The sequence below is a fragment of the Carex rostrata genome, chromosome 7, assembly GCF_964058835.1.
Source record: "Carex rostrata chromosome 7, lpCarRost1.2, whole genome shotgun sequence".
NCBI lineage: Eukaryota > Viridiplantae > Streptophyta > Magnoliopsida > Poales > Cyperaceae > Carex > Carex rostrata.
Window position 1 is genome coordinate 13,857,976 of NC_135924.1, and position 21,255 is coordinate 13,879,230.

The 21,255-nt window shown below is 34.2% G+C and overlaps 3 protein-coding genes and 1 long non-coding RNA gene across 5 annotated transcripts; 2 read left to right on the forward strand and 2 right to left on the reverse strand.

Annotated features, from left to right (window-relative positions):
* The first annotated feature begins 666 nt into the window (after positions 1 to 666).
* On the forward strand, positions 667 to 4,228 carry LOC144556747 (replication protein A 32 kDa subunit A-like). Of its 2 annotated transcripts, XM_078305163.1 has the most exons (10): positions 667 to 925; positions 1,013 to 1,129; positions 1,639 to 1,736; positions 2,227 to 2,268; positions 2,381 to 2,458; positions 2,902 to 2,980; positions 3,245 to 3,331; positions 3,637 to 3,719; positions 3,825 to 3,893; positions 3,981 to 4,228. In XM_078305163.1, the coding sequence occupies exons 1-10, from the start codon at positions 839 to 841 to the stop codon at positions 4,063 to 4,065; spliced, it is 825 nt and encodes a 274-aa protein (XP_078161289.1). In that variant the 5' UTR covers positions 667 to 838; the 3' UTR covers positions 4,066 to 4,228. The 2 variants fall into 2 exon arrangements, with proteins under 2 accessions (XP_078161289.1, XP_078161290.1); XM_078305164.1 differs by lacking the exon at positions 2,381 to 2,458 and having other exon boundaries at positions 754 to 925.
* A 1,031-nt stretch (positions 4,229 to 5,259) lies between these two features.
* Positions 5,260 to 7,609, forward strand: LOC144556748 (anamorsin homolog). Its single transcript, XM_078305165.1, has 8 exons — positions 5,260 to 5,272; positions 5,368 to 5,499; positions 5,598 to 5,758; positions 5,844 to 5,933; positions 6,007 to 6,178; positions 6,322 to 6,479; positions 6,737 to 6,811; positions 6,920 to 7,609. The coding sequence occupies exons 2-8, from the start codon at positions 5,373 to 5,375 to the stop codon at positions 6,956 to 6,958; spliced, it is 822 nt and encodes a 273-aa protein (XP_078161291.1). The 5' UTR covers positions 5,260 to 5,272; positions 5,368 to 5,372; the 3' UTR covers positions 6,959 to 7,609.
* A 6,676-nt stretch (positions 7,610 to 14,285) lies between these two features.
* Positions 14,286 to 15,635, reverse strand: LOC144556749 (uncharacterized). Its single transcript, XR_013512491.1, has 4 exons — positions 15,488 to 15,635; positions 15,099 to 15,154; positions 14,823 to 14,974; positions 14,286 to 14,451 (listed from the first exon to the last, which is right to left on the reverse strand). It is a non-coding gene; the product is annotated as an uncharacterized LOC144556749 (long non-coding RNA).
* A 627-nt stretch (positions 15,636 to 16,262) lies between these two features.
* On the reverse strand, positions 16,263 to 20,518 carry LOC144556745 (4-hydroxybenzoate geranyltransferase 2-like). Its single transcript, XM_078305162.1, has 8 exons — positions 20,181 to 20,518; positions 19,671 to 19,806; positions 18,671 to 18,792; positions 18,111 to 18,180; positions 17,826 to 17,978; positions 17,343 to 17,478; positions 16,914 to 17,010; positions 16,263 to 16,460 (listed from the first exon to the last, which is right to left on the reverse strand). Exons 1-8 carry the CDS (start codon positions 20,495 to 20,497, stop codon positions 16,391 to 16,393), a joined length of 1,101 nt encoding a protein of 366 aa, XP_078161288.1. The 5' UTR covers positions 20,498 to 20,518; the 3' UTR covers positions 16,263 to 16,390.
* Between the last annotated feature and the right edge of the window lie 737 nt (positions 20,519 to 21,255).

Sequence of the window (21,255 nt, forward strand, 5' to 3'; positions counted from 1 at the left end):
AGTGGGAACTTGCTTATTTTAGCAATTGCGTTTGTTTATTTGGTGCAAAATTTCTCGCTCGGTGAAATTGGCCCCCTTTTTGTTTATTTGGAATGGCCAAGTCTGTCCCAAAATATTAGATTTCTGGTATTTTTGGAAAATGATGCCATCTGAGGATATAGTTTCCACATTGGTTTTGAATTTTGATGTTCATTTGGAGTGTCATGTGCTTCATACCTTTATCTGTCAGAAATTTATTGCATTAATCTATGAAAATCTCAGATTGTACAGTGGTATGACCATGTGCAATAATTCATTATTGAGTCAATATGCCTTTTAAATTTCAGTTGTAACAGAGTACAGAGAACCTGAGATCGGGGGTGCAACTGGGGCCTTACATTTGATAGTAAGTTAAGATCTACATTGAAAAGACAGGAGATGGACCAGCCAGTGTTCAAAGTACGGTTAGAAATAATTCGGGATATTCTGTCCAGAAGACTTGTGAAGTTATGATTCTCTTTACTAATAATTGTCAATGAGGCAATCAAGTTTGAAAAAAGAATGTATGGGCCAGACAAAACCAAATTGAAATAGAAACAGCAATTGATATTGGGCTTGATGTATTTACGGCCCATTATGCCTGATACAACGACCCCAGCAACCCAGCTCGCTTGTCACGTGCTTTGCACGTGTCGGCTAATCTCCTGGCGGGAACCTCTTTGGAAATCACACGCTTCTCCCGCCATAATCTCGCACCTCTTCACTAAGACTACCTTCTCTTGTCAGTTTCTACTTCCTAGGGTTTTCTTACCGATTCGATTCAACCTTCAGTCTGTATAGTGGACAAGGAGAAAAGAAAATGTATTCGAGCCAGTACGACAGTGGCTCTTTTTTTTCCTCCCAATCAACCCAATCAACCCAATCCCCCGATTCTTCTATCTCGAAGGTAAAATCCAAATGCACTAATATGTATCGAAGCTTTATATGTCAGAATGAGATTGATGTTTATGTTATTTGATCTTTTAATTTATAGAGTCGTGGAAATTCAAGCGCTACTGTTCCACTGACAGTGAAGCAAATCAGAGATGCCTACGAGTCGAGCTCTGAAAAGAGGTCGACATTAATAATAGATGGAGTGGACATTGACAATGTAAGATTACAACCTTTTCTTTTTGCTCTCTTCATATTTATAATCTCTAGGTTTTTGTTTTAAAGAGCAGTAGACAATAGGTATATTTAGGTTGCTAATGCAACATACAAAGCAATTAATTTGATAGCCCCAATTACAGGTACAGGTTTAGTTTGGCACTGTTTTTTTATTTGATACAGAACCGCCTTTGTGACAGATGGCCTCACCAAAGCTATTGGATTGAAAGAAAATAGAACTAAAGAAATTGAATGCAATTAAATGTGACATGCAAATGTTAAGGCAATGCTACAAGTTTTCTTCTTTTATCTGTATAATTTTCTTATTTAAATTGAGCCAATAACTCAACAAAGAACAAAGGAACCTTTTCTTTTTGCTGAGTGAAACATATTGCACTACTGATATAGGGTTTTCTCTATATCCTGTTACTGTTTCATATGGTCATTGTTTGCAACTATTATTTAGCTGGGATTCATTTTCTAATATTTCTTTTACTATGTTTGACTTGGCAGATCGTGTTGGTGGGGATGGTTTGTAATAAAGCCACTAGAACTACAGATACTACCTTTACAGTTGATGATGGCACCGGTCGCATGGATTTTATTAGATGGTCAACTCTTTTAGCTCTATCCTTTTCACTTATGGTCCCTGCAAAATCTTAAAATGATGTTTCTATACCTTTATAACAGAAACGTTATGCATGACTCTGAATTTTTGAGAGAAAATGTGTCAGTACCCACACACACACATTTTCTTTAAATCAGACCCTGATTTCGTTACCATTTTCTATGCTCAGTAGTGAGAAAGTAATTTGCCTGAAGATGATAGTATTGAGGGATAGGCATATAATTTGAAAAGACTGCACTTTGTCCGTTATTCTCTCGTAAGGACTAGCTTAGTGTTTTCTATACAATTTGGGAAAAGAGGAATGGGTGTGGATCTATATTTTTTTAGGGCCATGCATGATAGTTTGAATTTACTGAGGTACACATGAAAAGTTTGTTATTTTATTGCGCAGAATGCTGTTAGTTTAACTCGTAACAACAAGTTATATGGTATCATTTGAAATACTTTCTCTAACTACAATTATGAAACTTTAGGGTCAATGATGCATCAGATGCAAGTGAAACAGCTATTATAGAGTATGTGTTAATCTCTTTGTTTCTTATATAAAATCATTCTTAAAAAGATTGTGTATATATATCTTGTGTTATGCTTGCCTAATTCTTCTTTGCATTTTGTGATTTTACAAAGGAATGGCATGTATGTATCAATTGTTGGTAGCTTCAAGGGATTTTCTGAAAGGAAACGCGCAACTGCATTTGCCATTAGGTGAGTAATGCAATTTTGATGATTTGTTGAAAAGCTAAACTGAGGAAATTAATTTTGAGTCGCCTTAAAATTATGTCTGGTACCTATTTTGTACATAATTATTCGGGTCTAAGTAATGATTAGGAAAAATATGTGGGTAATTTTGAATGAAGGTATGAACTGCTGAAATATTAATGCTTATGCACTTTTTGTGACATTTATTTTATTTTTCTTCAAATTCTCCTTTGTGGGGTGAATTTCAGTATGGCATACTTCAAAATAAAGATGCAAGTAAATTTCATAAAAAAATTCTTCATATATTTTCAGCCCATACTGAATATTTATTGTGTGTTTGTGTTAATATTTTGTTAAGTTGTGAAAGTTCAAATTAATATGCTATGATCTTTAGACACCAAAATGATAATATGCATTTTCTTCTCTCATTAATCTTTTTTCTTCTTCAGGCAAGTAAAAGACAATAATCAGATAGTATTACACTTCATCCAGTGTGTTAGAATGCATCTCGAGAACACCAAATCAAAGGTATGATCGCTGATTTGTATAGTGTTATATATGGTCGCTTTGTATTATGTAGTCTGAGATTTTGAAGTAATTTTTTTTTTTTATTCAAATATGTATTGAGCATTAGTTATTGAAATTATGAGCTTAAAATGTCACATATATTTAACCTAAATGTATACAATGCTAAGTACAACGATACTAGAATCTTTTTATTGATTCTTAAAAATAAATGCATTATAATCGGTTACAAAGTTGAATAAATCTTTTTTTTTTTTACCTTTTCAGGTTGGAAGTCTAACCCAAACCCAGCAAAGCCTTGTTAATGGATCTTCTCTATATAGTGGATCTCCGCAGACTCCTGTTTCCACTAAAGTAAGTTCTCGTGCTCTTCTAAGTGGTGCTTCTGAGATTTTATTTAGTTAGATCTGAGAAAGAATATGTATAAAGGATTTTAGTATTCTACACCAATCATGCCGGTAACAGTATCAATCACTTGACAAGGTATGTTGGTACCTCGGCCCAAAATATAATCCTACTTTTGTTATTTGTGGCTAGTTTGGCAATTTGGTGCTCAGTCGTGCAAATATAATTCTGACCAATTTGGTTTTGAGTTGGGCTCTTTTGTACAGTTATTTAGAGTAAGAAATGAAGATTTCTTTTGAAATTTGGTATTGTAGGCTTCCGGGAACAGCACAGCACATGGATCTGAGACTGACATCTACAAGCTGGTTCTAGACGTGTTCCAGGAGCCATCGAGCGTGTAATTTCTCCTTGTTATCTTTTAATTTCCACCTTCTTTTTTATTTATTATATAATAATATGAACCCCTTCTGACTCGATATATATCTTTTATTTTAAAAAATAGCGCTAGCGAGCATGGGATCCATGTCGATGAAGTGGTTCAACGCCTTGGCTTGCCAGCTAATAAGATTAAGTCTGTCCATCTTTCTCTCTACCCCAAAACACGCACACTAGAACACAATCATATTCACTGATTTCTTGATTGTTGATAACAATGCAGGGAAGCGATCGATTACCATGTGGATGTCGGTCATATTTACTCGACAATTGATGACTTCCACTTCAAGTCTGCATGCGTTGACTGAAGTAATATTTATAATATAATATGTATAAATTTCCTTTTACTGTTTTTTTTTTGGCAACTTGTCTTACCTTGTTCTATTACATGTATCTGGAATTTCAGTTTTTTACTCTGTGCTGTCCAACTAATACCTCACTTGGACCATGTGCTTTTCTAATTTAGAAACTGTTTTGTGCACTTGAAATTTTTCTCTTGAGAGGCAATTGCATAATGGCAGATGAGGTGCACAAAGAATTTTTTTTTTTTTTTTTCCTATAAAAGGAGCTTCCTTTTGGGAAAGTTGTAAAAGAATTTGTTTCGTCTTAGTTTCTAATATCAGAAATTGGAGTTCTTTTTAAGCATAAACAAGCCAAAGTGTATGTTGCTGTCCTTCTTGCTCATGTAGAATTAATATTAACAGAGTTTACTCAACGATTTTTTTATTTAGCAAATTTGACTTCAAAAATAAAATTTAAATTTAAAAATCAATGCAAGGAAAAAAGAAGCATTCCGCTGCTAAGTAATTAAAATTGGTGTTAAATTAGAAAATTATAAACTAGAAAGTTATTGGCCCGGGAACATTTATTCTTTCCTAAAAAGTAGGAAATAAATCTGCTGTGATCCGTAGAAATTACAGGGACCCTGCTATTTTAAATCTAACCTTTCATTTTTTGGAACACACGCATCTCAATATAAGTTGTTTATATGCAGAAATCTCAAAACAAAGGAAAGGTTAGATTTGGAATAGCAGTGTCCCTGCAATTCCTACGGATCACAGCAGATTTATTTCCTAAAAAGTATGATATGGCGAAACCAAAAAAAGGCTCCATTGTCATAATACCATAGCGGCACTCATTCTACATTGTTCTACGAGTTGTAAGAGTCATCATGGTCTCCATTTTGCCAGCACTGGAGACGACCTGAAGTGCTACCTGTTGGTTTCACGTTACTATCAATGGTGACATAGTACGCACCAACCAAAACCACAAATCTAGTCACGCGCCTCTTGTACTCTCCAGGTCACGTGCTCACTCCTTACCTTTTTTCGCCACGAGAGTCCACAGGTCTTACACGTGTCCTCCTCCATCCGACGTGGCATCCTCTCAAATAAATCCCAGCCGTACCTTCCCTTCCTTTTTTTTCTAGCGCCGTCAGATCCATTGCCCATTAATCACACCACCCCAAGGCCTTATAAATCTTACCCTCGTACCTGGAAGTGAATAGCACGAGAGGTTTTTGCAATTCTCTCTCAAGAAATTGTTCTTCTTTTTGTAACTACAGCGAATTTTGGCTAACATTCTTAATTTAATCCGAACTGATAGTATAGAGAGAATGGGAGAAACCAACATATCTCTTGTGTTAACGGCTGAGATTGCTTTACCAATCCACACAATCAGGCAATTCCAGATGGACCCGGCTTCCGGCAATCTCGTTGTAATAACTCAATGTGAATCTCTAGGTTAGCTTCATTATTTGTTGTTAAACATATTCTTTACTTTTGTATAGGTCTTAACATTTCTGTTATGAAAATTTCTGAAATGCTATTTAATGAAACAGGTTGTAATCTGCCTTTCGATGTTGCATCTATGGATACTGTGATTGCATTATCTGAAATTGAGAATTTCAGAGAACAATGGTTTGTTGAATTTGCTAGGGTGTTGAAACCAAGTGGCAAATTGATGCTACACAAACAAGCAACTTCACTTGAGCAGGAAGAGGTATAATACTTATCTATCTAATCTCTAATTAAATCTTTTTCAAAGTTCTACAATTAATTATTTTGGTTGATCCTGTTTTAACCAGGCAAGCTTGAATCTGGTGCGTCAGTTACTTACATCGGGATTTATAGAAGTTGAAGCTTCAGATCTAAACTGCAGCAATCAATCAGTTACAGTAAGTGAAAAACTCATTTGCATAAACTTGTAGTATTATCATTTCTTTCTAATTTGAAGGGAGCTTTTTACAGATTAAGGGTACAAAGGCTTCTTGGACTGTTGGATCGTCTTATCCACTTAAAAATAAAAAGACTAGATCAGTGAATATTCTCCCGAATATTCCCATCAACGAAGAATCAGATATAATAGACGAAGATAGTCTTCTAACCGTAGAAGATTTGGCAAAACCACAACTACCAATTGGTAAATATATAGAGTTTTTCAATTCAGTTTCTTAATTGTAGCTTGCAAATTCTAACATTATGCAATTGTAGTTGTAAACTAGCACTTGTTGTTTCCCCTATCCTTAACTGTTATAATTGATAAGGAATCAAATTTTACTTTAGTTGGAGATTGTGAGGTAGGAAAAGCAAGAAAGGCTTGCAAGAACTGTACGTGTGGTCGAGCAGAGGCCGAAGCAAAAGCAGAAGCAGAAGAAGGGAAGCTTCAAAAGTTGGATCTGACTCAGGATCAGATAAATAATCCTCGGTCTGCTTGTGGCAGCGTAAGTACAATTTGTAAAAATCAAGTATAAATAAAAGAAACAGACCTGTTATTATCTTTTAGTTGCGAGTGAATTTCTCAAGTGTAGTTGAACAATCTAGATACTTGATTTGCTTCATTAGAAGTTAAGAACAAATTACTTCAAGCAAAAAGTGGATGTTACTAAAAAAGAATGAAAATTGTTTGGATATTTTTTGCAAATAAGTTTGAACGTTGTATTTAGTTTGTAAACTTCTTTTTCTTTGTTTCCAACTGCAGTGTGGTCTCGGCGATGCATTTCGTTGTGGTGGATGCCCTTACCGAGGGTTGCCCCCATTCACATTGGGGGAAAAGGTACAAATTAAATTTCTTGTTTTCCTTTCTTATTTTTTCGTTCTTTATATATATATAAAAATCACTGTTTTAAGTGCAATAATGTTGCACTCCCTTTTGTTTGGATAGGTGGCGTTCTCTGGTAATATGCTTGTGACTGATATCTGATGCTTCTATTTCCACAGCGACATAGATAGATATGCGTATTGTGAGTATAATCATCACTTTTAGAGGTATGGGGTTGGGGGCCTTTTTTTCTTTTCCAAAACGTTGATCTCTTGATTCTCTCATGGCAGAGATCATATAGAATTTGCGTCTTAAGTAAAATTGTGGTTACGTGTGCATTCATAGGCTTACCTCTGCTCCTTTTTTTACTGATACGTGGGTATCAGAAAAAATGATAGCTGTTTGGGCTGCTTGGGAGGGGGCATCTATGCTGTAAAATATTAATCAATGATTCCAGAGGATATATCAAAACAATCAGGTTGTTTGTAGCCTTCTAATTAATCTGGAACAGAGCAACTTGTCCAATTATCCCCTGCACATTTCAAATCTGTTATTTTCTGGATTCTTTTCCTCGTCTTTTGGAATCCCAAGCAAAATAGTTAGCTTACAATAAATGGAGATTTCTTTTTTCTTTTCCACCACATATCTCATTAATTATGAAACAGATTTACACATATTTACTTGCCAAAAAGCTCTAGCTCTGATTACCTTTCCAAAGGCTCATCTGCCAAATAAAAAAAATATGTTGCAACTCTGCTTTGGTGTGACTTGAAAAGCAAAGATACGCAATGATCCAATAGTTGTTGTTTATCTTACATAATTGTGACATGATTTTTTTTTTTTTTTTGAAAAAGTGGGTTTTCCACCGATTTCATTAGAAATCATAGTGTCTTACTGTGTCAGTTAAAAAAAAAAATGGAATTAGAACAGTTACAAAAATTGAAACATATCAGTAGCAAAATAAAACAGGCTCAACGCAACCAAACACAAGTACTGGTAACACATCACAAACTAGTCAATAACCAAAACAAAACAAAGACCTAAACAAACAGCCACATGATAAAAACGCCAACAAACCAAAAAGCTAGGCATGAGCTCATCAAACTACAAACTATTTAGAAACTCTGACCCAAGAATATGGGTTATATCTTATGTTGAATCTCCCACTAGTGAATCCCCCTCGAGTGGAACCACCTCTAATGAATCCTCCTCGTCCTCTAATGGAATTATAACTTGACACGGTATGTCATTAGTATGTAAGGGTAAAATTAAAGATAAATGCAATAAAGAACCATTATACAATGTTTTACACCAAAAGGTAGATAAAAAAATAATCTTAGAAGCCACCACCTGTAAAGAAGGAATAAAAGCATTTTGAAAACAAGTTTGGTTTTGCACAAGCCAAATAAACCAAAGAACAGCACCTTGTACAAGTTCTACCAATGGCTTGTTCTTGAGAGGGATAGCAGCATTAATAAACCAAATATCATCCATTGTATAACCCTAAAAAATAAAGTTATTATGTGCTGAAATCCATCTCCAAATTTGATTGTGAAAGAGCAATGGACAAAGAGATGGTCGGTGGATTCAAAAGCTCGACAAAAGACACATGAGGTATGACCAGTCCACCCTTTCGAAATCAGATTTTCCTTTGTTAAAATCTTGTTTCTTTTGAGCAAATGAAGGAAAATCTTAATTTTAAGAGGGATTTTGGAAGACCAAATTACTGTAAATTCATTATGGACCATCCCACCATACTTAAGCCAAAGATAATAAGAATGTACATAAAATGTCCCGTTAGAGGACTATCGCCATAATAATGAATCTGTTAAACTAGAATCAGGATTGCAATCATGCAATAAAGAAGATAATGCATTCCAATCATTAAGTAACATACCAGTGATCTGTCTAGTAAAAGAAATATGTAAAAAACATTGCGAAAAGGCTTCAATGACAAGCAAATTAGGATCAACTGAAATATTGTATAAAGTAGGAAACAAATTAGCTAAAGGAAGGTCAAAAATCCACCTATCATGCCAAAATTGAATAGTTGATCCGTTACCCAATTTTCTTGAAAAACCAACCTCAACAATAGTTGATCCTTTAAGAATACCCATCTAGAAGGGTGAACTTCTGGAAGAAAATCCAGTAGGACCATATTTAGCTAGAACAATGGACTTCCATTTTGCAATAACATTTGAATTTTGAAATCAAACCCACCACTTAGCCAATAATTGTAACACCGTGAACTTTTAAAATTCAGATTTAATTAAAATAATAAGTGGTTAAATCAAATAATATATATATACGTATATACGAAATTAGTGACGTGGATGGTGAAAAATAATTATACGATTAATTGTGTTAAGAGAGAGGAGCAATTGGGGTTATATAAATCATTTAAACAATATCGAACAAGTGGAGGGTTTATTTTGCAAAAATTACCACTTACAAGTGGGGGCCCCTTGTCATTCCCTCCTCTTCCCCTCCTTCCTTTCCTTTCCTGCCCCCATCTCTTTTCTTCTTCTTTTCCTTCGTTTCCGCCAAGAGAGAAAGAACGAGAGAGAGAGAGAGTGAGAGAGAGACACCCCGGTGACCGTATTGCGCAAAAACGGAGATTTAGGAAGAGAAGCTCAAATCTCGCACATCCATCCGTTCCATTGGTAATTCCCCTTCCTATTTCTCTCTCGTTTCGTGATTCCTTGTTTTTAGGGTTTCGGTGAAAACCCGTAGAATCGTACCAAATTGATTATTCCGTGCCTTTGTTGTTTCTAAAGTGTAAATTGATTGATTTCGTGTTCCAAAGTGCAACCAAATTTCCAAATTACGGATTTTCCCAAAAATTGATTAGGGTTTAAATTGTAAAAGTGCCGGAATTTAATAAATTGACCTATGGATAGATCCTAACGAGCACGGCTAGCGGGATTGACGAGCTTACCGAGTCGCGAGATCGCGGACCCTCTACGTGCCCTACATAACCAGGTGCGGGGGTTCACGGGATCTGTTTTGGGGTTTATTCGTAGAACTAAATAACGGTGCATATTATTATATCTATGTTGATTGCTTGATTTAAATAAACTGTGCATAGCATGTTGAATCTCTGATTGAAAGCATTTGTTGCCGCATTGCATTAATTGTGATATTAGTGTAATTGAATTGTATAACTGTTATGATTCTCATGTTGGTACGGTTTATCGATTGTTGATCTGTCGTTTTGAATAAGTGAGTGGAACCACAGTATGACTTGGATCGATTGTGTGAAGTGAACAGTGTATCATAGTGGAAAGTCTAGCTAGCTACTAGACTTTCATCCAGGACCCTTATGCGCATCTGGAGAATGGCCCTAGTGAACCCAGTACCGGTTGGGTAAGGGAAGTGCAGTGTAATTTTAGGTAGAACTGTGGTTCAGTGGTTTAGTGATTCAGTGAAAGTGTCAGTGATTCTTTTTGAGAAAATTTATATTCTGTTGCATATTCGCGGAATATGCCCGTGCATATTTTAAGTGATGAATTGATGAAATTGTATAACTTGAAACCAGAAAATAGAACTGTTAAGCCGGAGGTGATCGATAGTTGATATCTGTACCTCATAACCAGACTTATATATATTATATCTGTGAAACCAAATCTTTCTGGAAATTCGTTGATTGATGTTGATGAGATGTGAATTGAAATCCGTTTGAATCTATTCCCGGTACATGTGCATTTATTATTAATGGTGAATAAATAAATAAATACCCTTTTTGCTAGTGTATTTAGTTCTGGTGATGGATTTCTCACAAATCCAGTAGCCCTTTAAATTCCGCACTGAGAAAACGGATGATAGGTTTTCTCACCCCCTCCCCTCGGGGAATTTTTCCCTTTGAACTGATATGTGCAGGTAAACGCGAGTGAAGTGGGACTCGGGCTCGACACGTGAGTTTAGGCCGGGCTAATAGGTTATGCCAAACCCTTTTTATGCCATTTTGAATGTGTAGTTGAACCCGTAGTCGGTTATTTTGATGTATAGGTTATTATCGAACCGTATTATGTTATAAAACCCTAACGGTATGTTTTGAATGGTTGCTATGAATTAAATGTTGAAATTGCATGTTAAACGTCATTAAAATTTCTAGTGAATGGGGAATAATTGTTTAGTTATACGGGGATTTGATCGGGTTTGAAAACGGGGTGAAATTCCACGAAAATGGGCAAAGGGATGAAAAACAGTACCCTTATTACGGGCCGCAATAACCCTATTGCGGGCCGCAATGAGAGTAGACAGAGAAAAATTCGCAGCTTAAAAAGCCAACCAGGTCATTGCGGGCTGCAATAAATTCATTGCGGGCCGCAATGAATGGAGGCAGAAGTGCTGTGCAGAGGCTGGGAATTTTGGAAATTGTTGCGGGCCGCAATAAATTCATTGCGGGCCGCAATGAATGGAGACAGAGGAAAATTTCAAAGGCTGGAAATTTTGGGAAGTGTTGCGGGCTGCAACAGCCCTATTGCGGGCCGCAATGGGAATTCTGAAAAATGCTGTTTTGAGTATAACTTCGCCAAATTAAATCGGATTTGAACCAAACTTGTTTTAAATCAAATCATATGATAATTTGACTAATCTGGACTGTCGGTTAAAGGATTTTCATGCAATTTGACTTCTCCAAAATAAAATTTTCCGTGCTCTATGGAGCGGTGCTTCGTAACCTCAGACAACGCTCGCAGGGGGCTGCCGCCCCCTTGCCACCCCCCGCATACTAATAGAATCGGGCCCACACACATAAACATAACGTTTTATATATATATATAGATCTGCATGAACAAAACCGTATTTTAAAACAAAACTGCGCGACCCCCTGTTCCGGGGTGTGACAATAATGCCTGATTAAGTATTTTTAAATCTAAAAGCCCTAAACCACCTTGATTTTTTCTTTTACACACAGTATCCCATGAAACCAAATAATATTTTTTTTCTCACTGAACTGCCACCAAACCACAAAAACCTTCTACGTAATTGGTCAATTCTCCTTCGAACCTTAGATGGCATAACAAACATAGATAACCAATAAATTGGTATGGCTGATAAAACTGAGTACAATAGGGTTACCCTACCACCACAAGAAAGGAGCTTACCCTTCCAACCTTGAATTCGAGATTCAATTTTATCGATAACTGATTGCCAATCAATAATACTTGGTTTTTTATAATGTAAAGGTAAACTAAGGTATGTAATAGGTAAAGAAGACACTTTACAACCAAAAAGTTGAGCCAAATGATTACCTTCCTGTTAATCTAAATTGAAGGGTACCATTTTAGATTTACCATAATTAATTTTCATACCCGAAAGATTTTCAAAGGCAATAAGATGCAATTTAAGAGTTGCAACAATTTTAGGATCAACTTGAATAAATAAAAGTGTATCATTCGTGAATTGCAGATTGAGAACTGGACCAACAGATGCAAAGTTACCTACACCAGATATAAACCCAGCAGATTGAATTTGTTGTAAAGACTTGTTAAGCACATCAGCCACAAGATTAAAAAGTAATGGAGACAAGGGATCACCTTGTCTCAAACCTCTTCTACACTTAAAATAGGGTCCTAACACACCATTAAAATTAATACATGTCTGTCCGCTATGTATGATAGATTTGATCCAAGTGATGAAAGGATCACCAAACCCCATTGCCTTGAGTACCTCAATCAAAAAATCTCAATTAATCCTATCAAATGCTTTCTCGTAATCAAGTTTAAAAAGAAGACATTTTAATTTCTTTTGATGAATGTGGTGTAAAACCTCATGCGCACTTGCAATATGATCGGTAACTAAACGTCCCTTAATAAAAGCTGATTGTGATTCATCAATCAAAGATGACATAACTTGACCTAATCTGTTAGTGAGAAGTTTTGTAATCAATTTGAAAGAGCAATTGATAAGACTATTTGGCCTATAATTAGTCACTAATTTAGGATAATCCTTCTTCGGAATGAGGCAAATAGAGGTAAGGTTCAGCTTAGAGAGATCAAGAGAATTAGAGAAAAAAAACTTGAAATATATTGAATAAGTCATATTGGACTGTATCCCAAAATATCTGATAAAAAAGAAATGAAAGTCCATCTGGTCCAGGAGACTCAGTAGGATTACAAGCAAATAATGTCAACTTAATTTTATCTAATGTGAATGGGGCCTCAAGACTTATACATTGAGAAACCGAGAGTTTCTCGGCAGAAGATCACAAATTTGGATTAAGTGAGATATCTCTAGTTGATGTGGAATCTAATAGATTCTTATAGAAAGAAGTGACATGAGCTCTCAAAAGGGAAGGATCAAAGCAGAGTTGACCATATCAATTTCTAAAGAAAAAAAATAGAATTCCTCTTTTTCTTGGAAAAACCGAGTATTGAGGTCACCCTCAAGCAACCATTTAACTCTAGAACGCTGTTGCCAATAAGTCTCTTCATCATAGTTGTGCCATGATAACATGCTCAAATATCTTTACCATACATCCGTGATTGTAAATTGCACATGAAGAACACTACACCGAACAGCATACAAGATTTGGCATCTCCTCAAATCAAGTTTATTTTGTGTTTATTTAAAAAAGTCTATAATGTAATAACTGCTCTGTCATTATATCCAGATATTGTCCTGATTAGTCGACACCCTTGCTGTAGTACTTATTTCAATATACAATCCTTCCCAGTGCCATTCCAGCCATTACTATTGCACCAAACCATTTGTTTGTTTGAAATCTCCCAAAAGTCATAAGATAAATTAACCCGCAGCTTAACATTGAATTTTATGGACAACTTTTCTTGTTGGTTATTCAGTTACCAGCATTTATGGTAACTGAGACTGTTCAAAGGTTTGACAGTTTTGCACTCTGAAATGACTGGTGTTTTGTTTACATATAAGATGGTTAGATATTAAAAAGTTGTTCTGATTATTACTGCTTTTTTTTCCCATCTCACTTTATTGGTGTCATGAATCTGTGATATCTGCCATAATAGGTGTCCAAATACAGGAATCCTAACAAAAAGAAAAATAAAATCAGTCGAATTAAATTTGACATAAAGAATGAGAAATAATCTGGTATCGATCTAAATATTATCTATAATTCAGAAAGCAAATAGGGATAATAATGCTCGCAAGGTATTATTTCTACTGAGATGTTGCTGTCAGTTAAATATATAATTTTTTCTGCAAACTATGGTTGGCCAGCTTGATCCCAAAATTCCACGAACCGATTTCATATGACAAATTCAAATAATTCAATCAAATCTACATCATATGTGATACATTAACATGTCAAATTTATAAATTTTGAAGTTCAATTGATATAAAATCAAGTAATCCTAAAATTATGAAATTAAATTAATTAATTTTTTTTGTTTCTTCATTGCTTTATTTTATATTAAATGAACACAAAAGTTAACAAATTAAGTATGTAAATGCATCACTCTCTAAATAGATCAATTTGAAGAGATTAAATTTAACGTTTGAAGCCAATCTTATATATTTTGCAATAAAGCTCACAAACATACCCATATGAGCATTGTAGCCCGCAAACATCAAGTTTCCAATGCAAATGGATGCAAATCCAAGGAGCCAGTCCTCGTCGACTCTCCAAACAACAATACTGTGGATTTAACTCCTGCCTTCACATCATCATCTTTATCCTGTATTTTTATTGGAAAAAAATAGAAAATAGGCTTGAAATTAACTATATACCAGTACAAGATTGGAGCTCTGTTTTCAATTTTTTCTTTGTCAATTAACTTGCGATATTCATGATAGCAAATTTACCAATATTGTTACAGACATGCGTGAAATTCATTAGTAATTAAGAAATAATAGGTTTATCTATCATTTTGTTGGCACAATAATCCTATAAAAAATTACCATAAATTAAGCTTGAAAGTTGAAACAGACGTGTAATGTGAAATAACAGGTATAGGCTCTGCCAACCAAAACTTCTTACTTTAAAGTGCCACAAGCACAGATTGAACTTGTGGAGTGTGATATTCAAAAATTAAATAAATAATTATACCTGCTGTGCATATATTGTGTCATATACCAGTGTCCAGCATATACCAGTAATGAGTACTGGGAGGAAAATGCTAACATCGTTCAAATTTCCTTTTATGGCTGCCCAGCCGAGTGTTGCACCCAGTTGTGGACTAGACCAAGAAAAGCTTGAGGCTTTAATATTTAACCCATCAAGTCATTAACAAGACCAGTTAATTGAAATGATTATGTATTTTCAACCAGTTAGAAAAATTAAAAGAAAAAAAACAAATAATTACACTAGCTGATCAAAACATACCCAATAAGTAATTCTCTTCATAAGGGGGTAAGCAAGTCACAATACTTGTTCCACTGCTGCTAGAGCAATACTATTTTACCAGTAGTAGTAAAAAAATTCAAAACCATTAGTCATTTAGAGAAATGTACACAATACTTCTTTCTGTCTGTCTGTTGGTCTTTCTTTCTTTTTTCTTTATATACACTTACTTTCCACAAAGGTTGGCATCATGGATGAGTTTCCTTGTCCCTTTTATATGCACATATTAGGTATCAATAAAATACATACTTTACCCTGCTTCACCTTTAGGGAGAAAAATAATCCAACAGAAAAGAGAATCTAAAAATGATTCTAGAAGCTTCCGGATTCAATGTTCCATTTAATATGACGTAATATTGTTACAATAATACTTTCTTTATCATAACTTAATTTGTTGAGTAGTAGCACAAGCGGTACAAGCAACGCGATAATCAATGCCCAAAACAACCATCCTTGAACCGGTGTGATCTCACCAGATACCAGTGGCCTAGTCTTGCAACGCTCATATAGATTGAGAGAGACAATTATATCAATTGAAGGCCAATAACTTATCAATAGAAGTATATTTAAAAAAAAAATTGAGCCAGAAGAGGAAGTTATGTGGCTCCTCCACAGATCGAGAGTAAACGATCATGTAAAAATACTGACTAATCATCAGGGACTGTATATATTATACAAAGGGACAAAAAAAATACTATATATTTTACAGAAAGATACAGTAGATAAGAAAAACAAATTAAAACATATTGACTAATCGCCAGGGACTGTACTACAAATTCTGCAGAGAAGCATTGTCTTGCTCTGTTTAGTGGATGATTTCTTCCTCAGGAGTCAGGAGTCAGGAGTCAGAAGTCAAGATAGCTAGGTTTGAATGACCAGTGACTTTTAATTGGATGTTGGGTTTTTATTATTTTTATAAGTTGGCAATCTATACAACAATTTATCAAACTCAAAACGGCTCGAAGAAACATAAATTTGAAGAACTTAGAATCTAAATGATCAAAACTTGAGATAGTCATCAAGATATCTGAGAAGGATCTGAAATGACCTTTATCAAGAAAATACACTACAGTACCGAACAGCATACAAGATTTGGCATCACCTCAAATCAAGTTTGTTTTGTACACATTTTAATTAAAAATTCTATAATGTAACTACTCAAACTCTTTGACATGCTCTATTCTTTAGAATACAAAAAGGAGAAAACAAATCCTCTTTGGTTATTTCTAGATATTGTCATGATTAGTCGACACTCTTGCTGTAGAAGTACTATCTCAATATACAATTCTTCCCAGTACCATTCCAGCCATAACTATTGCTCCAAACCATTTGTTTGAAAAGAATCTGCAAATGAAGTAAAACAAAAATTAACCTGTAGCTTAACATTGAATTTTATGGACAACTTTACTTGCCAGTTATTCAATTACCAGCATTTACTGAGTGTTTTTTTGTTTACTTATAAGATGCTTGAATCGAGAATTATTCTGATTTCTGTTCTTTTGTTTTTTTCCCATCTCTCTTTATATGTGTAAATAATCTTAATTTGATGATATTCAATTTGCTACACCTCCACTGTGTCGAATTAAACTGAGACCTAGGAAAATTTCAAATTGTTATGCTGCATTCTAAATGAATCACTATAATTTAAATGGTTTTGTTCAACCTTTTTATGAATGATCTTACTATTATTCTGAAAATGTTTGGAAGTAATATTTCTGGCCTAAACCCTAGAAAATATGCAAAGTAATTTATCATATTTCAAACATATAAAATAATAGCTGATACTCTGGTACTTACTTCATAAGACAATCAAATCCATTTGACAAGTCAACTGAATATATCTGCCATAATAGGTGTCCAAATGCAGGAATCATAGATAAGTAGAAGGGCCAACCTAACAAAAAAAGAAATCAGTTGAATTAAATTTGACATGAAGAATGAGAGATAATTCATTAATTTGGTATCTTAATATTATCTATATTTCATAAAGAAAATACAGATAATACTCAAGGAATTTCTTAAGGGATGTTGCTGTCAGTTGAATCAAACCAAAAACTAACAAATTCAGTATGTAAATGCAGCACTCGCCAAATAGATCGATTTTAAGAGCTTAAATTTAATTAAGGTTGAAGTCAGTCTTATATTTCTTGAAATTTAGCTCAGAAACTATCTTGATGAACTATATAAATTCATTCTAGCTTTATCCATGCATGAGCACAATTATACCCATATGAGCATTGTAGCCAGCAAACATCAAGCTGCCAATACAAATGGTTGCAAATCCAAGGAGACAAGTCCTTGTCGAGTCTCCAAACAACAATGCTGTTGATTTAACTCCTGCCTCCGCATCGTCATCTTTATCCTGTTTTTTTATTAAAAAAAATTAGAAAATAGGCTTCAAATTAACATTGAAATCTTCCAATTTAACAATATATCATGTACAGTATTGGTTTAAACTTTGTATTATTCAGGATAGCAAATTTACCAATGTTGTTATAAATATGCATGAAATTAATTAGTAAGTAAGACATAATAGGTTTATTTATCATCTTGTTGGCACAAGAATCCAGGTAAATTAAGTTATCATAAATAGGCTTGAAAGTTGAAACGGTTTTTAATGTGAAATAACAGGTATGGGCAGTTAAAGTGGCATAAGCACAAATTGAACATGTGAAGTATGATATTAGAAATTGAAATAAACAAATATACCTGATGTGCATATATTGTGTCGTATATCAATGTCCAGAATATACCAGCAATGTGTACCGGGATGAAAATGCGGATATCAGTCAAATTTCCCATTACGGCTGCCCAGCCGAGTGTTGCACCCCAGTTGTTGACTAGACCAAGAAAAGCTTGTGGCTGTAATATTTATCACATCAACTTATATATTAACAAAAGAAGTTATGTTAAGTGATTATATATTTTCCATCAGTTAGAATATAGAAAGTTGAAAAAATAAAAAGGAAATAATTGAACCAGCTCAAAACATACCCAGTAAGTAATTCTCTTCATAAAGGGATAAACAATCCACAATATTTGTTGTACTGCTGCTAGGACAACACTGTTTTACCAGTAGTAAAAAAAAAAAAATCATTCGGAATCATTAGTCGTTTAGAGCAATTCATTACAAATAAACATTTACCTTACGGCAACCCAAAAAAGAACGGAAAAAAAAAAATACAAGAATGAGGGACCTAGAATTAATTTGTGATTTATTTGGGGGTCTAATCTATTAATTAATACAAAGGCTAAATCCTTTTCAGCATATATAGTGTGACTTTTCTTTCTTTCTTTCTTTCATTTTCCTTTTATATACACTTACTTTTCACAAAGATTAGCATTCTTGAGTGATATTCTCTTGTCCTTTTCATATGAACATATATACTAGGTATCAATAAACACATACTTTACCCTGCTTCACCTTTAGGAGAAAAATAAACCAACAGAAAATAATTTTGAGAACTTAAAAATGACAGAAAGGATCGATTCAATGTGTTGTTTAATAATTAATATCACGTCATAATTTTACAATAATACTTTCTTTGTCATACCATAATTTGTTGAGTCGTAGCACAAGCGGTATAAGCAATGCGATATTCAATGCCCAAAACAACCACCCTTGAACTGGCGTGATGTCACCAGCTGCCAGTGGTCTGGTCTTGCTACGCTCTACCTGAGATCGATATAGATGGACAGAGAGACAAAATTAAATCAATAGAAGGCCAATTAACAATATATTGTACGTAACAGTAGATACCAAAAAAAAAAAAAGTAAAACATAGTTGACTATAAAACCTTCCGAAATTTTTATTAATAGAAAATTAATTAAATAAATATCGATAATGGAGAATGAACCTGATCTTTTTCAAGATATAGGGAGAACGTAATAGTTTATAATGTTCTTTGGATGTTATAGACTATCACAGCCTGATTAGCGATAAAGTAATTACCGCACTTATTAATTAACTAAAAAAATTTACTGGACATTCATAACAATCACGTCCAGTAAGTGCAAGTGCATTTGTTGATAGCTTTTTAGTAATAAGGAATTTGGGCCAGTGCATTTGCTGGATGTGATTAACAACCACGTCCAGTATATATATATATATATTCTTTTGCTTTTTTAGTTAATTACTAAGTGCAAGTGCGGACAGTTATGAACGTTATAAACTATTACGTTTTTCCTATATCTCAAAAAAACTCAGATTCATTCTCCATTATCGATATTTATTTAATTAATTTTCTATTAATAAAATTTCGGAAAAACCTTAGTAGTGTAGTACAATATCATAAAAGGACGTGCAACTAAGTTTAGTGTATGACTTTTCGTCAGAAATCAAGATAGCTAGGATTGAATTAATTCTCAATGACTTTAAAAGGCAAACATGAAGAGGAGATCAGCTGTTGTGTTTTTATTATTTTAAGAAAATAATATGTTGACAATCTAAACAACAATAATATATGGACAAGAAAGTTAACAACAATATGTTTTATGGAAAAGTTACACTAGATAAGCAAAACATACAGCTCTTTAAGATATATTAAACTTACCTTTCTGTCATAATCTAGATCAAAGAGATCATTTGAAGTGCAACAGGAGACATGTACAAAGAAAGCTATCAAGTGAAATAGTCCAAATAATTTGAAATCAGGAACAGTTCCGGGTTTTGTTGCCAGCATAATTGACCTGCCATTTGCAGTACATGTGCACATCTTTAGTAATAGAAAATTATATAAATATGTATTCCATCAGAAGAAGCTAAAAGGAACCAACAAGAAAAGTCTTGTCTGAGTATTTTACAACTTTGCATGTTGAATTTTCATGCCATTATGTACTTGCAATGTTCCTTAAACGTTTGTCAAAGAAAAAAGATGAGTATGAATTACTATCTTCGGTATATAATCCCCCTCTCAAACTTCTTTTATTAACCCTTTTGTTTTTATTTAGAAACCTTTAATTAGTTTATATATGTAACAATTTCTCTAGCTTGGTTTGATTGCAATTAATTAACACAACTGTAATGAATGTATATAGCACAACTGTAATGTGTATATGTGTACCAATAGGCAGGCCAGCCATGCAGCCAAACCGCAATGTCATCGTATATGCGAGCAAGCTTAAAATACGGCCTGATTGTCTCCGGCACTTTCTCATCCACCCATGTTCTTGGCTCAGTGCTCTTGCAGATGAACGATTTGTCTCTAAGCAATGACGGTGATAAAGAAAGACCTGGCTTAAGCACAGGCAGAAACTTTTGTTGCAAAGGCTGTGAATGCGTCCTATGAAGATACGGTTGGTTTTGAAAGTAGGCGCGGTTAAAGTTACCACGTTGTCGTGCGTATGGAAGGGTGACTGTGGAGGTACTTAAGAGTTCCATTTTGAGAGAGAGAGGACAATAGAGAGAAAGGGAGAGAGAGAGAGAGGCTGTTGGTTGTAGTTTGAGATAGTAATTAACATGACAGTTGTATTTATAGATGCTGAACAATTTTCTTTTTGGTTGTCTAAATGCTAAAGGCTGTTTGTTTTTATGAGGCGCTGAAGGTTGTGGCCAAAGGATTTTTATTTTTGCCACGCGCTTAATGAATTAAACCATAGACATGTGGTTCTATGGTCATATGGTTTTTTACTTTGTGGAATATATACTTAGAACATTGGTTAAAAACGTAAGAGAGGATCTTAATTAATACATATACATATCACGACCGATGTTGGAAAAAAAATGTCTGATGGAGAAAAAAATGTCTGGTGGGAAAACATTATTGTTTACCTATGTCACGATTTTTTTTCTGTTTTCTTTGGCATTTGTGCATTTTTTTTTATTGTTGTAATTTGCATATTCAAGAAGCCATCTTACATACTATAAATTTTCTATTTTCGAACTGTACTATGTATGCTTTTTCTTTATCGATCTCTTCATTAATTAGTCAATTTTTTTTTTTTAATTTATGCATTTGCAAATCAATGAGTTTAGTTTGATCTATTTTCATGGTTGACTATTGATATGTTATGTAAAAAATTTAGTCAAATCTGAAAATAAATTTATTATTCATTGAGCAAATATATATTGAGAAATTAACGTTCAACTTTATTGCAAATTATTTCAAAACTAGATATAAAACTAAGCAAAAAAGTACA